Source organism: Epargyreus clarus, unplaced genomic scaffold (genome assembly GCF_041222505.1).
Source record: "Epargyreus clarus isolate Ecla_fem2 unplaced genomic scaffold, WU_Ecla_fem_2.2 ptg000009l, whole genome shotgun sequence".
Classification (NCBI taxonomy): Eukaryota; Metazoa; Arthropoda; class Insecta; order Lepidoptera; family Hesperiidae; genus Epargyreus; species Epargyreus clarus.
This window is the reverse complement of record NW_027332217.1, coordinates 1,673,109-1,698,049: the sequence shown is the minus strand read 5'-3', so window position 1 is coordinate 1,698,049 and position 24,941 is coordinate 1,673,109. Positions and strand designations below refer to the sequence as shown.

The window sequence follows — 24,941 nt, the reverse complement described above, 5'->3', positions numbered from 1 at the left end:
GGCGACTGCAGATGCGTTGTTACGGAGAACTAAGTTAGAACATGTCTAATAAGTGTAGTCTCTTAACATACCCTTCAAACCAGAACGTAGCAGCGCGTAACACTACTGTTAATAGACAGAAGTAGGTGTAAACCTAAAGCCTACATATAAAATCATTTTGGAGCGGGGCTGTTTCGGTTTGAAGGAAGTGATAAGATAAAATACAGGATTTAATGTTTAAGACTGGAAGTGACCATTTACCATCAGATGGACTGCATACTCTGTTGCTACCTCGATTTCATAAACCAAATTGCGAAAATGTTAACACCGTTGTAATTAATCTATAGATAGTATTGTCACTATACTTGAATAGAAAGAAAACGTACTTTCTGCAAAATATACCTGGTAAATATATGCACTGCGTTCTTCAGTTTATCTCTAACAAACAAAAAGACTACAACAAAAAAATTCGCATTTATGAACACAAAAAGAATCAAACAAAAACCTTGTATCAAAATGCAACCGTAGTCCTACTAAAAATACTGTTTCCTCGTTATATTTACCACCCTGTCCTTCCTGCAAACAGCACAAATATCTTGGTTACTTCCCGATTCCAGTAACATCGCCCGGCACTCCGACTCGTGCAATATTCAACAGGGCACCGTAAAATGTAATTTATAAAGCACCACACAAACACACATAACAACATGATTCCGATTAAGTTTTGGCTACGTACCGAACGATATTATACTTTTGCCACGAATTCGTGGTTTTTCCGAAATTAAAATATTTTCTCATTGTTCTTGTGCTTTCTATGAGCATTCTAATTTTACTCGCCAAAATCAAATTTTTGGCGTGTACCTTTTTGGCTCGGATTTTTTTTAAATAAAGAAAACAACTAGAAACTATCACCGCTAGTAGGTATTATTATGATTCGACTCGTTGAAATATAGTTCCTTTTCATATTCAAGAGGTCTAATCTGTCCATCCATTAATTAAGTTTTTCAGTGTTCTATCTATTTAACACAGTATCCTTCCTGCAAACAGTACTAATATCTTAGTTACTTCCCTCTACTACTACTTCGTAGATTTTAGTAACACCGCCCGGCTCTCCAACTCGTGCAATATTCAACAGGGAACCGTAAAATGTCATTTATAAAGCACCACACAAACATATTACGACATAAATACGATAAATTTTTGGCTATGTGACGTAATATTATAATTTTTACGCATTCCGGTTTATTTGCGAATATTATCCGAAATAAAATAATGTTCACATATTTCGTCCATTCTAATTTTGTTCGCTAAAACCAAATTTCAGCGGAATACTTTATGCACGTCAGCAATGTTTCAGATCCGTCCAAGGTACTTCTAATAGACAACTGTATCTAGGGCCGGATTTAAGGGAGGTTAACCGGGGCGGCAGCCCCGGGGCCTCCACGAAAGAGGGGCCCCCACAATAGAGACGTCGGATTTTTTTTTTAATTCCGACTAGTAAACACTAGTAAAAAAAATAATATCTTTTCCTTTGATATTTTTTTCGCTGTTTTACTTTTATCTACAGTATTTTGTACAAACATGAATACTAGAAGAATCTACCTGCGTTTCACAATAAAATATTTATAGACAAACTCAACTGAAAAAATTGTTCATTTTATTCGGAAAATAATTTGGGGCTTAACTCCTTTGTTGCCCCAAGGCCTCTATACCTCTAAATCCGGCCCTGACTGTATCCCCCAGAAAAATAACTGTCATATTCCAGGTTTGGTTAAAAATTTTTTGCTGTCATATGACAAATACAAATCAAGGATCAAGGTCTGATAACAAAAATTCAACCCTAGTACAATTTTTGTCTACAATAGTTAAACCTCCTTAAATATTTAATTCATTTTCCACTTAACAAACATACGAGTACATTTATCAACATCAATAATCATATATCAGTGTTTTTAATTAAATAAAAAACGACATGCTTGCTTGCAATATAATAAAAAAACTTAAAACACAAATTAAAATACGCTATGTAGTGTATGAAACACTCCTAGTGTTCCATTTCCATTACTGCAATTAAAAAGCTCCGCGAGGCTCCAACTAGGTATATACCGCGCATCCTGCTTCACAGCCCCCAAGATTACAATTAAGCGCTGTCCTGGAACACAATGTTGGGAAATAATAACTAAGAATAATAGAGCTGGCTTGCAGATACTACTCCAGCTTAAAATGGGTTTCGGTAAACTAAGTTCTCCACCATTGAACGGCTGTATGTGTGGTCACATACCGTCGTTCACACCGGTGTGGCGAGCGTCAAACTCACCTGGGCGGAGCCCGACGGGGCAACGCGCTAAGAGGACTCCAGTTGCGTTCCTTTGGAGATCCCGGAGTTCTCTACGCAGCGCCGAGGACGGCCACCGGGGGGGTTTTAGTGCGGTAAGAATCCCACATAAACCGACGTCGCTCCCACAAAAGAAAAGAAAAAAGGTCTATATCATTTTTGGAGATATGTGTGTTCTGAGATATATTCGTTCGCATAAAAACCGGTGTTAAGACCATGTAATATGCCAATTTGACAATAAAAAACGATATCAATGCTATGCAATCTGAAAATGCAGAAAATGCCATTCTGACAATGATAACGTGGGCCCGTCCTATGCACATACAAGTTCCTAAAACAAACAACATATTTTGCCACTTTCTTTATTGTATCAAAGCAAGGAATATTGGTAAATTTTCTGCTATTCTGAACATCAATAAATCACACATACCACCAAACAACCGGCCTATCGAATTAATCCAGACCAAACAGAGGTTCTGCGGATAAATTACATCTGGTACCGGAGCACTGGTTGTTTAATTAAGGAATTAATTTTATCAGCCGGAGTGCAACGTACACAGCATCGCTGCAGTGCTCAATCATACATAACGCATTGGCCTGATTAAATAACGTTATTATACGCCCTTTTCTTGTCTGAGCAAAATTCGAAACATAAATGTGTTTAAAATAGAAGTATCTACTTTATAAATATATGGTATTTTCAATAGAACATAAATATACATTTTATACATTTTCTAATAAAGTTATTAATATTAATATGACCTACCGATCAACCTCGCTTACCATGGTAAAGATAATCATATGTGTTAATTCATGTCATATTTTATCTGTGTGTCAAATTCATCCAAATCCGATCAGTGGTTTTTGCGTGAAAGTCTAACAAAGGTCCATCCACCCTTACAATTTTCGCGTTTATAATATTTGGTCTAACTCTGTAATTTATATTACTTCTTGATGATGATGATAATGATGAGTACATAAATATTTAGGTATACGACGCAAATAAATACGAAATTTGTATAATAATCCGCGGTGTTTGTGATAAAAGGAACTCGTACGAATCCCTAACACAAGCAAAATTCACATTATAAAAGCCAAAAGACCCATCACTTATAATTCGCGTTCACAATAAACAAAAATATTAAGTTACCATTCACGACCAACATAAATACCGTACGGTATCAATAATCATATTAAAGTAATGCCTATAATGCCAAACGCGAGACAACACAATAAAATCGCAACACAAACATAAATCAAACACACACACATAACACTCATCATACATGGGCAATTACGGTATCAATAATCATATTAAATTAATGCCTATAATGCCAAACGCGAGAGAACACAATAAAATCGCAACACATACATAAATCAAACACACACACATAACACTCATCATACATGAGCGATATTCACAATTACGCGGTTCGTATGCTAAGCGATCCCTCGTGACGTCACGCGCGAAGGGCGTTCAACCTGGCTGGCCCACTAACCCGATCCTATGAAAGAAACTCCGTCCAACGAATTTCCGCGGCCAAGTGTTGTGAATGCAGGTCGGATTATCGAAGTTCTGAAGGTTTTATAGGCATCCGAGACGATTTTACAGCCCTTTTTAGCGGGGCTATTTCGTAGATCGTATAAGGAAAAGTTATATACTGTGAAGCAGCACACTGTAATAAAATAAATTAACAATAAAAAAGTGGCTAATAAAAAGCAATTTTTACACATACTACAACTGAAATTGAACTTTTTTCTCAATGTATCGTAAGGAATTTTGGAATTGTAGTATAAAACAAACATAACAAAAATATAAAATTGAGGCCTCGACAATTCGCATTACTAACCTATAATTGCTTTTTATCAGCAATAAATTAAGTGTTAAGTACTCTTTTAACCGCTATCGTGAATAACCAGAGACCGAAAAAGTATGTAACTATCATATACATGTATGTACTAATAATTACTGTTATATACCTTCAAGGCCTTAAATTATGTCGTAATTGTAATTAAGAAGATTGTGCAATAATTCATTTCATTTCATTGACTGTACAAAAGGAATGATTAAATTTCTTAAGATATAGCGATACGCTATTATATCGACACAGTTGGAATATATCGTGATTACGAAGATAAAATCGTGGCCGCAACCCTTTTTTAACGTTGCTCAACTTTATAAATCGGTTACGTTACGATCTATCATAGTATTCAAAATTAAAATAATGATCGTCTCAAAGGTATGTGAAGTCTATCAATCCGCACTTGGTCAGCGTGGTAGTCTATAGCTTAAAACCCCTTTATTTTTCAGAGTCCGTTCCCAGCATTAAGACCGGGACTGTAATCTGTTTGTGAGGAAGATATAAAATTTCACTTTTATCCACCTAATAAGAAAATATCGCGAGGAAACGTTCAAGTAACAAGTAATCTACGAGAAAAAGTCATAAATATTACACAATGAGATTAATGCCCCGAGTCATTACGCCGGCGATAAAGTCGACGACGTCATTGCCGTGTGAAGAGATAGACTCGTATTTATGAGCGTGCCGGTCTTAAAATTTATTATCTATTACATGTAATTTGTCGTTACTGTATTTGAAAGTAATTGACCATACAACAGAAGTCGTAACATCCACAGTTTTTACTCCTAAATACGTTTCATCCAATATTTATCAAAATCACTAAATAGATAAACTATACTTCTTCACGATTGTTATGAGTAACGAATGATTGAGTGAGTCTCATCAAGTTACTAAACAGTCGGATAAAGTATGGGAAAACTTAGAATGGAACCGTAATGATAATCTAGTGTCTCCCCAAATAGCAAAGTTTGACAGTCAGCTTAACGTATTTCGTATTTAAACCTAAACTAGTGATCTGTATCAACAACAAACCCACAATCTTGTTACAATGTCAACAAAGCCTTCTGATTTTGGGTTAAAACGATCTGAAGCGCAAACGTGAACCGAATTACATATGAACGTAACGAGAGGAATAGATATTGACGAAAATGTAGCGAGAATTTGGGGCAAAGGGAGTAGAAAGTGCCTTTGTCAATAAATTTGAGGCTAGACTAGAGAAATAAGCCATCGGGATGATCAATAAAACACCCTCACCATTTTATTTATTCAATAGAAATAGAAAACGCATGCAATAGGTTTAATTTTAAGTTGTAAAACTCGGCCGTGGATTCGGTTGAAATCTTCGAATAAAATTACAATTAACACTGAGAAGTCGATTACAGAAGCGTTGTTGACCTGCGTAAGGTTAAACATAATTTACAACCACTTACAATTTACAAGTCCATGAAAATTGTACTTTTATCATCGGTACATGTAGCAAGAAGAAGTCTCCTTCCAGGATCAGCGTATCATTCCGAAAATACCTAACAAAGAAACTTATTCCACGTGTTAAATGTCCGAGACCTACTGAATATCTCGACGATAAAACTACGCTACACGTAACTTTTTATTTAGGTCTTATTTGGGTCTAACTCTTTATTTAGGCCGTCCAATCCGTGGCGTCACTTTTATTCTTTAGTTAGGAGTCTTTGAAGGGATTTTATGGCTTGACCTTTTTTTATATTTAATCTGATTGGGCTATGAAACTTAGTAAAAACTCTTCAATACTGCCCTACCGATGCAGAGAAATGCTGACATCTCCAATGAAATAATAATGCAGGATGCTTTCCTTTGTCCCTGTGGTCGCCCGATCGGGGCATTGCGCTTGGCGGACTCCGGTTGTGTTCCCTCGGAGATCCCGGAGTTCTCCAACAAGCGTAGAGGACGACTACCGGGGAGTTTTAGTGCGGTAAAAATCCCACATAACCCGGCGTCGCTCCCACGTCGTCGGGTACCTTTTGAAGGTTTCCCCCTCGTAAACAACTAAAAAAAAAAAGATGCTTCCCTTGCGTGATTCCCTTACGCTTGTCCTCGAGCAAACAATTCTTAGTCTTTGCCGCCTTCGTGACCAAAAACAATATGTGACCATAGCGGGTCTCATCTCGTCATCACAAAGTGTAAATCCTACAGACGTTTTCGACATATTGCTGAAGCTTCAAAAATTATGACACAACAAAATCAATCAGCTTCACCACGTGCACAACTTCAAAGCGTTTGAAAAGGCCAAAAAATAGCACGAATGAACGTTTCATAAAAGCTTTTGTTCCAATGAGCCGAGAATCGCTAAAAGCTGGCGGAGTATTCGCAACCGTTTCATAACCATTTGACTTTCGCTCAACGATGGAATTTCCTTTTGTGGAATCATATTGAAAAAGTCGTCAAAGCACTTCAAGATTTACTTTTATGTGAGAATGAAACACACTAGTGGCTTTGACAATGAGTCGAGAGGAAACGAACGTATAACATTTTTCATAAGTTGCTTTTAAATTCAATCGGATTTTTTTTACTTTACAATATTAATAAGCTCCTTTATTAGAGTTATATGGGTTTTATTCTTGGTTTTGTTTGAATTACTACTACTACTGTGAGGATCCCATGTAGCATCGAAGGTGGTAGAACCCTCTGTGGATCGACTCCGGCGGCACCACCGCCACACCCATTTCTGCCTTATAGTGTTACGCGCTGCTGTGTTCCGTTTTGAAGGGTGTGGTAAGGGAGACAGACTTTACCGAGGCGTTCCAGCTTAGTCCTCAGGGGTAGCGGCGCATCTGTGGCCAACCTCAGGTAGGAATATCTAATCCTATCTGGGGTTGATTGCAGATGTTTATGGGCGGCAGTAGCCACTTACCATCAGGTGGACTGCATGCTCGTCTGCTACTCCTACGTTATATATAAAAAAAAGCTTGAAAAAACTTATAACACATTTTAAAAAGGATTACATTAGATTCATAAATACCACCATAGCAAAAAGCGTATAGTCATTGACTACATAGACTTAAGTAGTACCAGAATAGTATCGACACGTATGTAGTTCAGATAAAAGGTAAGTTCTTTGAGCGATCTAAACCAAAAGCTCCATTACTAATACATTGTAACAATTTTTATATGCATTTCACGGAATCAAAAAATATGGAAATCGATAAACGTCAAATTTGAAACCAAAATACCGCAACACATTCCACAATCGGTCGTTTTACGTAATGAAGTTGAACTAACGAAATGTCTAAAATGTACGACTGGGACGGAATTTCATAAAAGCTTTTGTTTCAATAAGCCCAGATTTGCTGAAAACCGGTCGAGTGATAACGGTTTTATAATTATGACATTGACTCGGCATGCAGATGACATTCTGGTGCAATCATTGAAAAAAAGGTGTACGAAGTATGATTCCCATTCTGATTCGAAAAAAACTAATATTTTTAGTTGGGGAGCCCAAGAGGGGATTTCGGGAGTGTCTCGAGCGCGTCAGACTAAGATATGGGAGATACCTTACACCCTGTAGAGTATCCTAAACCCTAAATGAGCTTTATACGTCGAGGGGTTTGCAGAATCAAAAAAATCGATCACTGGATACGCTCGAGCGTGGTCAATTTTATTTTTAATATAAAGGAAATAATGCTAGAAAACGGGAAACATCATAATCTGCCGATTACCACACGTCGAAGTAGTGAAAAAAAATCATTTTGAAAAAAAAAAAAACATCCTGTATTATTATGCTTTCTGATAGTGCCACTTATTAGCATGAACCCCTGGGAAGTAATGATGCATCACAAACTAAAGGAAAAGGCTCATTTTTGGGAAAATACATTATTCTTCATATAATCTCATACTTTTTTTTTCAAATTGTCAGAATAAGAAAACCCCCCGCTGAATCGAAAAATATCATATAACCATTTCTTCATTTTAATATCTAATCTACACAAACGTAAAGGTCCCAAAGACGCTCGAGTTTCTACACATTTAGCATCGTGAGCTCCCCGACTATTTGATTAAACTCTCCCGCGTAAAGAAAATTAAGCCCTGTGCCCTAAGGGTAAAGACTAAATAGTTTACACGCTGCCGTCTGTTACTAACTAACTAATTTAAGTAAGCAAACAATTTCCAATATCGAATTTTAATAGACAAAAATTGTTTAAGTTTGTGTCTAATAATGGGTGTAAATGAACTTAAGATTTCAAGTCCGATTGAACCTTTGCCATTTCAGGCCTAATGAATATCACGTCACTTGTAAGAAAATATTTATCAATGAGAAGAATATCTTACAGAAGTCCACATGTTCCGAAATTCTATATGAATATGATGAAACCCGCGCCCAACAACACGTTCATAATACACGAATAAAGACAAGCAAAATAAGAAAATACATAACACTCGCCAACCAACCATTAATACAAAATTTCGTACTTCTAGAATATAATATTTGGTCGTACCAAATTTGGTACATATTACGATTGCTCTCAAAACGCCGCAATCACTGCAACGAAATCAAACCACGTCGGGATCGTAAACAAAGCACTTCCTCCTCAGTGTGGTTACTAGTACGCGATATATCCAAAGTTCCATAATATCGACTTAAAAACATCGACATTGAACATAATTTGCTATGATATTACCCTATCGAAAAAAACTAAATTGTCGATATCAAAAATATCGAAAACATCGAAAATATTTTATGTATACGTCAGCGAAAAAGGTCAACAAATTTCTTTAAATATGTCGGTAGAAAGATATACTTTGTGAAAGTTTTGAATACATCGATAACGCTATGAAATTTTAAATACTAGCGGTTATCGCTAAAAATACGCTTACAATAAAAATATCGATATCCATATCAATAATATCACCAAAAACGAGATGCATCCCTACTCCCTAGTCACTATACTACAGAAACACTGCAGCACGTCGCAACATAATTCCATACTCGAACAAAGTGGACTTCAGACCTGAATGCATTTCCCTATACATTTTAATCAAAGCCGACCATAATGCTTTATGAATCGCTAAACGCTGCGTCAAACACCTTTTTGCATCACCTAAATTGGATTCACTGTTTTACAGAATTCACCAACCTGATACATAATGATGAAATAAACACAAACGTAGACAAGTATAGTTATATACAAATTATTTTTTTGAGATCGAGGTAGCAAACTAGCGAGAGGTAGTTCACCTGTTGGTAAGTGGTTACTGCCTTTCATGGACATCTGTAATCAATCCTATATAGACCAGGAGTTCCACCTGAAGCAGATTACAGATGCGTTGGCACTTCCGAGAATAAAGATTGTTGCTTTAAAATTAACTAATTTATAATTAATATAATGTTATGTAAACCGAAAAGCTAGAACTGGTTCACACTAGACATAGGTTTGGCGGTGATATATGCCGAGTAGAATCATTCTCATTTTAACACTTTTCAAATAATAATTTTGATATCTCCTCGAGCGAGAGTCGGATCCGAAACTATTTCATAGACATTAATTCGCTTATCAGCTGTTTGTATGAGTGTGTACACATACAGTAAAACAAGCGCACAAATGCCTTAAACCAGAAAAAACATTTAAAAATGTAATTGACCAGGAATCGAATCCCAAACTCCTAGCATTATGACAGTCATCGTATCCCGAGATGCCATTAATTTTCCCAAAGGAAATTGTATTCAGCACTAGATTAGATTAGTCATTAGGGCACGAGTTTTCCAGAAAAGTGGCAGCGACTTGAATAATTTGATTTTAATATCATTCCGAATGGATTTCGCTAAGTGCTTTCAAATGTTCAGGCGATCCTAACTCAAAACACCTTTTGAATTTTAGTTTTTAATATTTTTAAAGGCTACTTACTCAGCGGTAATAATACACTTATTATTATATTTTTCAAGATACATTTGAAGCAGTTAGCAAGTTTTGTTTGAAACTGGTATGACTCTTTGTGGTTCAACTCCGAATTCACACCTACTTCTGGCTAATGAAAGCAATGATAAACGCTGCGTTCCGTTTGAAGGGTTTGAAATATGGATAAAACCAGAGTGCCCGAACATTTACTACATATAAGGTAAACTGGGTGGGTGAAGAAACCGAGGGAAGCAAAAGTTCAGGTGCGTAGATAGTCATTCAATTAAAGCCTCATGGCATGACAAGAACTGAACCTAAGGCCAAAGCCCACCCTCGGCTGCTGCGCCTTAGATGATGATGATGACAGAAAATAGTTTTCATCAAGTAGACAGCACGCCATATTCTTCTGTTACATAAAAACGGAACACTTAAAGTTTCACTTTTATTTCAATTCACCAACCGATTACATTCAGCACTGTAAATTGGGGAAACGTATCCCAATCAAAACGATTACGCAATTAATGAAATTAGTCACGAGCGATCGATCGATTCAATTATCATCCAATGTGTGAGGCACACGCAATTTCTAATGCAATAACCGCGTAGGCCCATTGTGTGGGCACGTTGTTATAGGAAGTTATCGACTATCGGCTAGCAACGAATAACTGCAGGAAGAATGGAGGGACGGCACGCTATAACAAGGCTTGTTTCAATTTTCAATTAAACATTTCCTATTATATAATACAGAGAAAACAGGTAACATAGATTTTAAATACTTTTACTTTTTAAGTTCGTGCAGTTGTTCCGTTTCATAAATAAGAAAAACCCACTTAAAAGTAAAATTTTATTTCTGTTTTTGTAGGCATTACGTAAAATATTTAGAAGATTCACGGATAAAAATTGGAAAATGTCACTTGCTTTAACGATGAAAGAAACCTGAGGATACCCTGCATACCTGAGAGATCTTTTAAAAATCTATAGGGTACGTGAAGTCTACCAATACGCACTAGGCCCGCGAGGTGGGCTATGGCCTAATCTTCTCATTCTGAGAGGAAACCCGTGCCCAGCAATGAGACAGTAAAGGGCTGATGACAACTAACATGTTTACAGTGCCACCATTTACAAAAAGCTAATAACTTTGTCACATCTCATCGGCAGCGAAATTGCGACATTTCTGAATTAACAGACGTACACGTTTCGCATTTATCGTTTATCGTTCCATGTACAGCATGATCTCGTAAAGTGACACAAGTGCCTTAACAATCGAGGTTACGACATCTCAGCGAAATGGAACGCCCGTTTCTCTGTGTCACTAATCCTAACTCCATTTTATATGTTTACCGATGTTTGTTCCGTGTGAGTGGGTGCTTTATTCATGCAGAAACTTCAGAACCGCTCCGAGACATCGAATGTTGTTGTAATATGTACCAACAACGAATAATTAACTAATATTTTGATAGGATGTTATTATTGGATTCGAAACTTTGAACATTGGAGGTTGTAAGTCCAGTATTTAGTATAGTTTTACATTTGACCCGTGTTTCGAACCTAGTGACCATATTGGTCTAATTAGCAAGGTTTTGGGTGGTAGTTCGACACCGGGCACACTTATTTCAGCCAAATAATAAAAGTGTTAAGCGCTGTTTTGGTTTGAAAGTGCGATAAGGGAGACATAATCTTCCGAGTGAGTCCAGTTGGACAGGGGACAAGTGTATGATCGACTTCAGCTTCTGGCTCAGAATCTATCTTATGTGGCGTTGATAACAGATGTCCATGGTCAGCAATAGCAACTTAGATGATCAGATGGACTGCGTGCTTGTCTTCTACTCATTAATTACACGAAAAACGTGGACCTCATGCACGTTCAACATCTATAATTTATAGTACAAAAATATCTACAAATCTAGACCAAGGGACAACAGTTATGACAGTAACTGGAATGTTAGCGGAAATAAAAGTCCCCTGCATCGACAGCACAACTGGAGCAGGTAAATTGAATATGCTTTGAAACTGTTCGAGCATCTTGACATTTCACAATTGCTAGTTCGTTGTTTTCAAAATGTAAGTCTCGAAATGGCGACATCATTAAAACTTTCTGCTCTCCGAAGCTGTCCGATACTTGTCAGTTTACAAAATTTCGAATGTGAAGATAATCAAAAAATATAAATAGATATAATACTATTACTGTAACTGTTTCTTATTTTAAGTGATAATCGTCACGGTGTCACATCGGTCTGACTTGCAAAGAGTGCAAGATGAATTCTCGGCAAAGCAAAAATCAAATTTCTGTTTTAAGTACGGCTTATCACTTAGACTTTAGAGGTATGAAAAATAGATAGTACCCGATTCTCAGACATACTGAATATGCATATAAAATTTGGTGAAAATCGGTAAAGCCGTTTCAGAGGAGTACGGTAACTAACACTGTTACACGAGAATTTTATATAAAAGATGATATACTAGCATTCAAAAAATTATCTATCCAATTATGCGAAATTTAATTTGATAACGCAAATAAATTAAAGTCATATTTTAAATTATTACGAAAATGTAATTATGTATGATGCAAAAGCATTTCGACTAATGAGCATAACCACTTTGTAATTTTTATGATACATTGTATAAATAGATAATATCAAGACTTTTAACAAACCACGTATTCTCTTTAAAGCATAAAATGATAGCGTAAAAAGATTATGGTATCTAATCTTAACGTCATAACTGGAGTTAAAGTTCAATCCGTGCTTCGTCGATTTACAACAACAGCACTGTTTATTCCTCGAACCAGTTCTGTGCAGGAAATGATCTGCATCTGAAGGGAAATGATGAATCCGTTCCCAAGACGACGGATGTAGTTATAACGGCGCAGATTCCTGGAGCCGACAGGAACCTTAAGGTTTTGACCTCTTTATATATAACGCAATTTTACTTTAGTGCACACGATGTGATTCCTTTTTTTTATATAATATAAGAGTAGCAGAAGAGAGCATGCAGTCCACCTGATGCCGGCTACTGCCGTCCATAGACATTTGTAATCAACCCCAGATAGGATAAGATATTCCTACATGAAGTCGGCCATAGATGCGGCCCCCTAACTGGACTAAGCTGGAACGCCTCGAAAAAGTATGTCGCCCTTACCACAACCTTCAAACCAGAGCACAGCAGTGCGTAACACTGCTATTATGAGGCACAAATAGGTGTGGCGGTAGTGCCGCCGGAGTCGAACCACAATGGGTTCTACCTCCTTCAAAATTTTCTACCGCTTGCTGAATTCATCATCAACCCATTATTTTCTTATTCCTAGGCTCCTCTCAAGTTGGGAACAGAGTTATACTCGATAGTTTACCACGTTGACCAAAGGTGAAACACACCAAACAATTTTGATTTTTTTTAGAACTTTCAGGCTCAGCTGCACCGTGGCGGTGCAGCTAGCAGTCAAGCAATATAAGTCATTCATTTGTTTTGACAGAGATATTAAAACAGTGGGGCTATTTATCCCTTAATAGGGCTAACTAGGACTATGTTGTTTGAAAGTCAAATGCATTTAATGAAGACTGAAGTTTTAAGTCCCGTTACATAAAGGTAATTAAAAAGTAAAACCACAAATCACTTGAACATTCCACTATGCTATAAACGCACCTTATGCAAAGTTCTTTAACGCAAAGTACATAAATATGCAAAGTTGCCGCTTTCTAAAACGTAAAACTAACGAATACTAACCGAGGGTGAATACTGCAGATGCGCGGAATTAAACTACCTAAATCCACCCGAAATGCTTTCAAAGTAATATTATAAGTTTGTTTGTGTGACTTGGGTAACTTTAGCCTAGATTTCCATGTGTTGTAGTTGGTGCACGCATACACAAAATCAAGACAATCAAAGACACACATCGACTTCGAATAGATATCTAAATTACTCATCTATGAGATAGAACTTTAACCGGTCTCGTACCGCAAGAGGAGAGCTAGATCATACTCTTGCTGCTCCGATAATTTGCACTCCAAAACAGATTGGTGGATGAAGATTATTTATTAGTTTTTGGTTAACGATTAACCGTCGTAGAGTCAACTTACCCTGATGATGCTCCGTTTTGGAGCGAAACGTGTTGGTGGTGGTATGCATGGTGGTGCATATTTTTTTATTTTTGCATCTGCACGCATTCTTTGTGGGAGGGACGGTGGAACATTCTGCATGGTTTAAAAAATATACCATTATACATATTAGTAGCGGATTGTTGCGAAGTAGTTTTAATCCAAAGTTTACCTACTTAATTTTGTTCGAATGTGGCATAAAATACGTTTCTTGTGGTGGCGGCTGGATTAACACTACTCTCTACCTCTGTCCATGTTATGGCAATTATATAGGGATTGTTATATTTTCGTATAGGGATTCAATTCAGGACATAAAATGTCATCAATCATCTGTTCAAACACAAACAGGCTAATTATGGCGTACCCCGTTTTTGCGGACTCCAGAACTGATTCCTTAAGTCATGCATCGATGGTTGAAAAAATGCAATTATATCTTTATTTTATTAGTCAAGAGATATATTTTTGGTTGAACTATTATTCATGTTCGAAGTTAAAGGAAAACAATTAGGCGGCTGTTACGTACTAATAATATTGTTTGTCGCCGAAGTTAAGCAATAAGCTCGAATGCAACGTTCTTGGTTGTGGATATTAAGTCATAAACGACAGCGTTTTAATATTAAAATAAAGTAATTTTGTTGGCAGCGTGTTATGTGCTAAGAAATGCTCCGTAACACATGTTATTTACAAAACACTTTTTAATGATAAAATAAAATAATTAATGAAAGAGAATTTCCTCATGCATTACACGGAAATATCCCTGGAAACAATATATTTTAGTAATATTTTAAAGGCGCTTTATTATAATTCCGTAATCAACTAAGGTGCCACTACCGCCACATCCACCAGTATTTTTAATGTATAATAGCAGTATAGCAGCTGTGAAAGAAAATATACTTTCTTAGAAAGCCTCACATTAACGAACACCTTTTAGTGTTGAACTGCCATTCAACTCATAAATTTTATTTTTTTATTATTACGCTGTATAAAGCTGGTAATCAACATTATGCTAGGGCTTATAACTTAGAGCGTACTTATATTAGGCGTCGAGCGTACGCCGCACGCCAGTCCCCAGCCTATTGCCTTTCGAAACCAATATGATTCATTTGTGCGACCTCTTTCGCTATTGCTAAATTTTTCATGTCTACTCTGACATAAATATAGATGTTGGTTCATTTGAAGTGATACCAATTTGAACCCTTGCACAATAACAAAATGGTTTGTTATTCGCTAAGTCTGGCAGACTTAAAAGATGCATTTGACTCAGAATTGAACCTAAGCGAGGGTTAATATGTGGTTTTCGGGCCTTCGTAGTGGGATATACGGGTCGCGAGGTACTCCTCTATATCCGGGCAATTCTCAAGGGTCTGACTTTCCCCGGTAATATTTTCCGCCGTTTCTTTTTTATCAAGACTCGAGTTGGGTTGACGGATGTCCTTTCGGTGGTCAGGGAGTCCAAGTTCAGAAGTTTCCTTAGAAACGGGTGACCTTTGGGAATTTGAGTGTAGAGGCGCGATACACCTCAAGTAACTCTGGATCATGATATACCATGATGCTACACTACGAATCAAGAGAATCCTATATAAGCAGCCATATTTTGTAGTTTCTTTAAAATATTCCGAGAAAGTACGATACGACTTAATTAAGATAACAATTGTTGCTAAGCGTGTTCTCATAGTCCAAAGTAATTTTTTAAAAGTAATAGAAGTACCAATTGGGATTACACATGAGATGAATACTAATGAGTTCTGCAACCAATGGACATCTGTAACCAACTTTCTACACACAACGTAAGCGACAGAAACTAAATTTGTTTATATTGCTGGTTCTTACGTTCCATAGGGATATTTTTATACTAAAGCACCCTAATTCATATTATAAATGCGATTATGTGCTTGTTTCTTTGTTTGCTACAGTTTCGCTTTAACTGCCGCTTTAAAAGATTGTTATGAAATTTTACAACTATTCTCGAAAAAGGAACTTTCCTGAGCGACAGATAAAAACAACTTTTAAGGTGCACATACTAACTGATCAATAGTTAGATCGATGTTATCAAATTGTTGTATTGTTATCGACTTTATACCACGTGCAAAGTCGCTAGTAAAACCTAGTTAAACAATTTGAACGAATCTAACGACTCATTATATGTTAAAATTGATCATCATCATTAGATGTAGGGTGTGTTCCACAGTCGGATAAAAAAGAACGAGAATGTGCAGTTTTTTCTTCTATTTTAAAGGTTGCATACAAATCTTGTTCTGTCTAAGAACCTCCAAAGCTAATAGAATTTATTCAAATCACTAGTATTTGCATTTCTTATCAATAGCTACGACATAAATTAATGCACACCACTTAGTTACTTATGCTCATTAAGATAAAGTAATTTAACACAATTTTCAATGCAAATAGATATAAAAGTAAATAGTAAAATATAACAAGTATATATAAGAGTAAATAAATAAATATCGTATGTACGTCACTTAAGTACGGGATTTATTTTTAAGAAATGATTGAAATTTACGACTAGAATGTTACGTATAAAAATAGAAGATTTCGCGAGGAATCGAATTCTAAGGTAGGTAGGTAACCCTTTGTGGTTCGACTCCGGCGGCACCACCGCCACACCTATTTCTGCCTTATAACAGCAGTGTTAAGCGCTGCTGTGTTCTGGTTTGAAGGGTGTGGTAAGGCAGACATACATTTCCGAGGCGTTCCAGCCTAGTCCTCAGGAGTAGCGGTGCATCTGTGGCCGACCTCAGACAGGAATATCTAATTCTATCTGGGGTTGATGACAGATGTCCATGGGCGGCAGTAGCCACTTATAATCAGGTGGACTGCATACTCGTCTGCTACTCCTATATTATATAAAAAAAGAATAACGAGAACTTCATTTTACCCCAACTTTGTTTAATTGTTGTGTAAAAAATTACCGTCGAATTGAGAAATCCTTTTTTGGTTAAAATGAAAAACTATGCGCGAAACATTTTATGTGGTATCGCGCGTCTAAATTTCGTAGGTAATAATCATAAAAATATTATAATCTGAAATCAATACTAAATACCAAAGTTTATAGCCTGATTTGCGCATATAATGTATTCCCATTCTATACTCTTTTACACCGTAATATCATATGACGCATAACGTGTATCGTTTTGCATTTATCATCACTTTTACTCAAGGTTGCTATGAATATGAAACTAAATATCTGATAAAGTATATTACCTATTAGATAGATAGATAAACTATATTAAATGTTCGTATCCGGTGTATGTAGGCCTGGAGTGGCGCTACCCTCTTCCTATGAATTTCGGAGGTAACGAAGAATTAGAAAAACTAAAAGGAGAAGAAGTGCAGCAGCTATCGATGCAACTATATATAGAAAGTTGGATAATAACGACCGTAAAATATCGACGATATTGTCAGCGAAAAAGAGATCGCCATATCGTCAAGAATAAATCGTCTTTGAAATTTGTCGGCGAAAAAGGTTCTACTATTCGTATACTTTGTGGATCTTTTGTATTATCCATATAACGATAACCGATATTATAGTTTATAGGTATTTTGAGCCTTCGAAAAAAATATCGGTATTCGTATCGACATTCTCGTTAACTTTGCAACCCTAGCACCACTTTCTTAGGAAGTTATACATACTGCAGTCAACATAGCCTAGCTTTTTGACTACGACAGAGCGTCCTTTTATATGAGGAGTTTGTGTCCAGCATAGAACTTAATGGGTATTCATACAAAAACTAAAATTTATGGTCCTTAGAATTTAAAGTTATTAAGACTCTCACCACCCACAAAGATTTAATTAGTTTACCTATTGTAAGACAGATTGTACATAGAATGTCTTAAACTATTATTTCTGTTATAGTTAATCTCTATAATATAATAGACAAAATTTCTCCACAAAGGAAATACCTAATAATTATTTTGATAGGACTATTGAAGACTTATAGCAGCATATAAAACTCGCCCACAAAAACCGGTACTATAAAAGGAACATATTTTTTCTTAACTGCCCTAAAATAATCTGTTAGCAGTAAATGTAGTTGGCACGCTGCCTAAACTGAACCAAAGTGAAATTGTGTTTCATATTGATTAACTTGACTTTAAGGAAATGTCACACTCATTTGTAACAAAAATGTCACACTTGATTTAGGAGCATTTTACTGTAAAATATTGCATCATCAACCCATTTCTATCCCACTGCTAGGTATGGGTCTACTATCAGAGTCAGTGGGTGTAGACCATATCCACCAAGCTGGTCAAGTGCAGATTGAGAGATTTACAACTGTGAGAACTTTTTTTAGATTTTTCAGGTTTTCTTACAAAGTTTTCTTCACTAGTAAAGTAAGTGATAATTATTTTTTAATATACCCATAACCTCCCTAAGTTACAGGTGCTTGCCTGGAATCTGAATCCTGGACTCTATGAGTCCTGATTTCAAACTACTAAGCTATCATTGTATACTGTTTACAGTATACTAATTGAATAACACTTGGCCAGTTCAACCCACACATTAATCAAATGATTGTGATTAGCATTGTATATATAAAGGTTGGTATTATTATGTATTTATACATTATATAATAGGCTTTAATATGATGTAATGTTTGAAGAGGCTTTGTTGTTCAGCAGATGTGTTTCATTGTCCTGTAAAATGTCTATCTGACGAAAAAAACTAACTCCAACTGACAGTGGTGGATCTAGGATTTTTGTTTGGTAATGGTTTGGCCCATCTAAGAATATTTAAAAGAATATCACCCTCCATAGCAATAGGTCAGAGAATAAAGCTCTTTCTATAAAGGGAAATATGTGGGTGCAGTCTCCAAAATAAGTCATCAAAAATGTCCTCCTAATTTTCGAATTTCATGGATGGAGTGAGGGATATGATTGTGGATTTGGGAGGAGAGATTGAGGCCTTTAGCCCCTCCCTCTTAAATCTACCCCTATAACTGAATGACAACATACCATTTGCACTTGTGGGTATACCAAAATTTTACATAGGACTAACTTATATAATATAGATGTGTACTAAAAAAGCTTTACAAAAATTCATGCCCTTATTTATCCTCAAGGATAAATAAGGGCATGAATTTTAATTAAGAGATGAAGGCTAATCCCTAAAAATCAAGTTTTGAGACACATGCACAAAAGTTCATTTGTGTACATTTTCTATTTCAATTTGCATAATATGTCTGTTTAAATTTATGTTTGATAGCAAGATATATTGTAGTCTTGAAGCTAGATAGAGCTAGATAAACCAGAAGGTTACTACATTCTTTGAGGGGTCTTAATGCTATAGTGCAGGCTATAGATCTTCAATAATAAGATTTGTTAATTTAAGAAATTATGAATTATAAAAAATAGAAGTCTGATACACTTACCTCCTCTATATCCTTATGGAACTTGATGGGCCTCATCAAGTAGAACTGTATTGAGAAATATACAAAGTTTATCACTATAAATGCACTGTTCCACAACACGGCGTCCAGGTAGCACTCGATGCTCCACGCCCACATGCCGGAGAAGGCGCACCCGAGGATCAGCGCCACTCGGAGCCAGATCAGCCCGCTGCTCGTGTGCGGCGCCAGGAACGACAGGAGAAAGAACACGTTCGCCACTTGGAAGAATATGTGGTTCACCGGCCGCCACTTCGGACAGTGGTTCAAGTACATGTCCCACATCGACGGCCGCTCCTGCAGCGTCACGTTCACGAAGTCGCCGCCCACCGGCCCCGGCAGCTTGGTGGTGCCCAGCAACCCCATCTCGCCGTCCGCCACCGCGCTCGTGACGTCACTGCCCGCGCTCGGCGCCTCCGTCACGTTCTGCAAGCCGGTCATCACACCGAACGCTAAGGCACTGAGAAACAACATAGTCCCACCCGACGCACCCCCGGCCCACTACGCACATCGATATCTTCCCGCCGACGACGGGCATTTGCGCGCTATTCTATCCCACTGCAGCACACGGGCACCCGCGGTATTTTGGGTAACATGGATATATTTACACGATTTGCGAGCTTTATTTTAACCAACTGAAATAAAATTAACAAAACGGTCCACTTGCATTGAACTGACGTGCGAAGAAGCACTTATAGGAAAACTTAACGAATGCTCATAACTTAAACGAAATAACTCAAATCGAAATAATGCCTCCGAGACTCCAAAATAAAATGTTAGGAAACAGTGAAGCAAACAATCGAAGCCTGCAGAATGACAGCAACTATTGACACTTTTGACAGTAGTTCTTTGACAAATCAAGGTCGTTTTTTATCGTAATTATGATACAAACCTAACAAATTTATCCTTTTCAGCCAACAGTATCGAGTATTTTACAAGTAAAATATTTATGTATGCTATCAATAAAATAATATAACTATTTAAGTTTAAAATTTGAGTTAAGCGTTTGAAGGTTTTTTCAATACATATTCGTATTTCAATCACAGTCTGGTCACATCGCAATAGATTATTTTTATCATATTAATTGTCTGTGTTCTAAAGTGACAGTGACATCGAAAATGGCGGTTCTGAAGTTAACAAAAATAATATAAATATTTTGAAGCACACAAATTAGTCACTTAAAAAATTATGTGAGATTATATAACAGATATGGCCGTGCCTTTGGAAATGTTGACGCACCCGGAACTATTGTCAAACCAGCAATTATTAGCAGTGATTCATGAGGTGAGTTATTGACTCAAGGACTCATGGTACTAGGTCCGTTCAGTTCGCCGACTTTTGTGTTATTTACTGTTTTTATGTATTTTCAGAGGCACTTACGTATTCCTAACGTCGAGAGTATGCCTAGGGATGATCTACTGGAATTGTTTCATAACTTCTGTGTCCCGTACGGCCAGAGGAAATACAGAGATAGAGGGAGAGGTAAAATTCTCAATAAGACTCGACAGATGAGCCCTGAACGCCCATTTAACCTAAACAGCATGAACCATCCAGTTTTTAGTAATCAAAATAAGACTATGTTACACTCAGATGGTTATGAAAGGCTGAAGCCACCCCCGGACGCCCTGGCTGGACACATGAAGAGGATTAAGATCACAACTCTAGCTTTGCCTATTGACAATAATCTTAAGCGCAAGATCACTGTAAGTAAAATTTCATTACAAAATATGCATCAATCAATCAATGTTAATTTTATGATTGTTTCAGATACATACAGTTTTGATTTAATCTAACTTTTTTGGGAAGTTCAAAACATGGAGTGAAAATCATAAATTGTCCGAGTCGATTCATATAATGATTATGATTTCATTTCATTACGATCAAAATAAATAAAGCAGATTATTAAGTATATTAAATTCTTTATGTAATTCCAGGACACACTAAGTACTGACAGCCCTCCTCAGAAAAAAGAGAGAAAACCAATAACATGGCCATGAAGTGCATCAGCAAAGAATCTACATACTATACCTAAGAATAATCTTGATATTTTATACAAAGTGATTGGAGCGAGTATGTTTAGATGAATTCTTTGTAAAATAAACAATGACTAGTAAAAGGTAAAGATAGTTGTAGGTGACGATTTGTAATAAATGAAGTAACCTGGGGACTAGAAATAAAAATGCTAAATAGTAAAGATGTTAACATATTGATGACCTGTGTGGCGGAGCAGTTACCTTACTGGTCTGATGCGCACAGTATTCCAGATTCAATCCCCGGCTAGATAGACATCTGAATGATGAATTTGGATGTCGATACGGGGTCTGGGTGTTTGTGTATTTGTCTTTGTATCTGTGTCCATGGCACCCACAATACAGAGAATCCTGGTACGGGGCTATGAGTATCTTTTTTCTTAAACTTTGTGATGCACCAGTGCAGCTCAATCGGCCTATTCCATTTTACTGCACCGTGGTATACTTTTGAGTTAACTCAAAGAGCCAGTACAGGAAACTGCGGCTGACTTGCTGTATTAATGCAAAGAATTTTGAAGAGTTACCTATATCTACTAGATAATTCATAATGTGGTCAAAAGTTTCTTATGGAACTTAATGCTTTAAAATCTCTGCAGCATATAAGAGAATGTATCAAACCATTGTGTCAGTACATTTACTCAACTACATATGACATGAAAGTCTTCAAAAATATTTGTAGAATATTTTTTGCAGTGGAATTGTACTACGTAGATGGCATTATTATAGTACTTTCTATTGAATATGTTAAAATTATTTAATACAAAGGTCTATCTTTTCCTTTCACTAGACTTTGACTTGTATGATATAGTTTCTAAAAAAATATGGTCTTGGGGACATGACAGAACCACTTTTATTAGGACAAGTAAAAGGGGTTGTTAGGCATCTCAGCTTTTATTTTATCATTTTTAAGTTTAAAGGTGGAAGTAACATATGCAAGATTACTTACTATATTCATCATAACTTATTAAAATGGTGATTTATTTATTTTTAATATATCACATGGTTTAAGAAGATAGCATATGAAATTCTAAAAGTCTATAAGGTATTTTATATTAATTAATTGCTTCATTTATGTCATTTACTTTCGTTTAAATGAAATTTATTGTTTGTGTAACCTTTTAACTGGAAATAAATTTATACCATAAATGAATAAACTTTGAAAGAAACAAAGTTAGTATTGCTTAATTCAATAAAGAACAAGTTTCATTGTATGACTTGAAGTAATAACTTTTATTGTATGACTTTCAGCTATTTAGTAAATATTGTTATGTAAATAATAAGGTGATAAGTGTGAGTAAACCATGTTTTGTAGGTGCAAACTTTATGCTTATTTTTGTTTTGTTATTTATATGTTTGTTGTGAAGCTCAATTTACTGTTTCAACTGCTTTTTAAGTGTACACTTTGATGAATTTATGATTTACAATATTTGTGTAATGTAGTTTTAAAATACGATTTGTAAATGTATGAGGGTTGAGTTCCAGTATTTGAATTGACTGATAGCATGGAGAAATAATTACTTGAATGTAGTATGGTATCAATTGTTTGTGAGAAATAAAGAAAAATGAAATATTGGTAAATATTCATAATTGTGTAAAATATCACTCATGTTTGATTGAACAGCCTTGTTCACTACAAAATAAATATCAATTACTCAATTCTGATCTTAAACTCAAGCACTCAAGAATACCTGGCACATGTTATTAGAATAACCTTCATGCATAGATAAGTATAGATGTCTCACCGCCGTGTAATTGAAGGAAGCCATTAAATGGCTTAAACAGCTAACAATTCTGTCAGCCATTTAATGGCTGTCATAGTGTAATTTACGCGGAACGATGCCGATATGCGCGTTCAGTGGTGCAATAATTGAAATGGAAGAAAAAGTGCGGAGAAATATCGTTTCATTCGTAAATGATCTAAAAGCTACATATTTTTTTAATTTTTTAAACACGAAAATAGATGACAGTGAGAATTTCAATTGTCAAAACTGATTACATTTTCTTGTTTGGAGTGAGTAATCCTTCCTAATCTATGCCTTCATGAAATACAACTATGCATGCATTCATGTATAATGTGAATTATGTGTGCTATTAATAAGTTGGATGCAATGAAAGTCAACTTCCACATAATTATTAAATCTACTCTACAATTAAATCTCATAAATATAGTTTTAACAGTATCCTGTCTTCATAATATTGTTTTACTATTTGTTAACTTTTTAAATGATTTTGCTGATCGTTTTATTAAATGCTGCTTTATAAATAAAGTCTAATTGTTGTTCACGATAGTTGATCTGACATCTCTGCAAACTTGATAAGGGCTCTAGGATCGATTGGAAGTAGAGGCAATAAATGTTTGTGTATTCAAAGATTTCATATATATTTCAGATTTTGTAAGTCGATGTTGTGAGAAAAATAATAGTAGAGAAAATGTATGTATTTCATTAAGTATTTCTTGAGTTTGAGTACAGTGTGTGTTTAAATTTTATTGTACCATACACACTTCATTCGCCTGAACTTTTTTAAAAATAAAAATTACTTTAACTTTTTTATAACAAGTTTCTAATTATATATGATTTTTTTGACTCAATTAATCGTTCTGACAAGTCATTATGTAAAATATTATGTAAGCATTATGTAAAACATACAACCAAATAAACAAGACCTATGTTGTGGTGATTTTTTACAATGCACGTCTTTGATTTTGACGGTACAAATATCAATTTGGAATACGATGGCTTGACGTCGTACATGTCTTATACGTATATGTTTTAGTCCTAATTTATGTGATATTATTTTAGCATAAATATGTAATCTGTGTATGAATTATTTTATGTATTAAAATGTAAAATTGTGGATGGTGGATGGAATAGCGTATGCTAAGTGCCTTATTTCCTATTCTATTTGTAGGATTCCAATCCTACAGATATACACCCGTTATTATTAATCTATCTAATGTTTTGTCATCCAAATATCGATATTTAACAATTTGTACGTAATAAAAAAATCAAATTTCGGTCTTTGTTAGGCAACATTTGGATAGATAGGGTATTAATAACGGACGATAGATTATCATCAGATGCAGATGTTGCTCGAGAAAATATCTTACATACGCCTAAACCACTGCCGAACAATTTGTAGGCGCTGACTGTACTCATACTTATCTATTCAAAATATTAAATGTTAGCACGAAACTAAATAAGTCTGTCACAAACTTTATGTATATATTTTGTATTGATCTAAATGTTGTATGGAGCTGTCCCTGCTATAACTTTCCTGTCTTATTTATTGATAAGCAAATGTGATCCTTCCTGATGTTGTGTTGTAAATAGATTATGAATAATTTAAAAAATGTTTTATTTGTTATTTTCCTCG

At 35.8% G+C, this 24,941-nt stretch overlaps 2 protein-coding genes across 4 annotated transcripts in view; one reads left to right on the top strand and one right to left on the bottom strand.

Moving 5' to 3' along the window:
• The window catches only part of LOC140744743 (popeye domain-containing protein 3), a 70,941-nt gene extending 50,571 nt beyond the window's left edge, over positions 1–20,370 (bottom strand). For all 3 annotated transcript variants that reach the window (XM_073076387.1, XM_073076385.1, XM_073076386.1), the window contains exon 1: positions 19,522–20,370. In XM_073076387.1, the coding sequence (XP_072932488.1) occupies positions 19,522–20,010 (489 nt within the window). In that variant the 5' untranslated portion in view covers positions 20,011–20,370. The remainder of the gene's footprint in view (positions 1–19,521) is intronic.
• A 266-nt stretch (positions 20,371–20,636) lies between these two features.
• On the top strand, positions 20,637–24,783 carry LOC140744741 (ashwin). Its single transcript, XM_073076382.1, has 3 exons — positions 20,637–20,820; positions 20,907–21,239; positions 21,471–24,783. Exons 1-3 carry the CDS (start codon positions 20,746–20,748, stop codon positions 21,531–21,533), a joined length of 471 nt encoding a protein of 156 aa, XP_072932483.1. The 5' UTR covers positions 20,637–20,745; the 3' UTR covers positions 21,534–24,783.
• Positions 24,784–24,941: the final 158 nt, after the last annotated feature.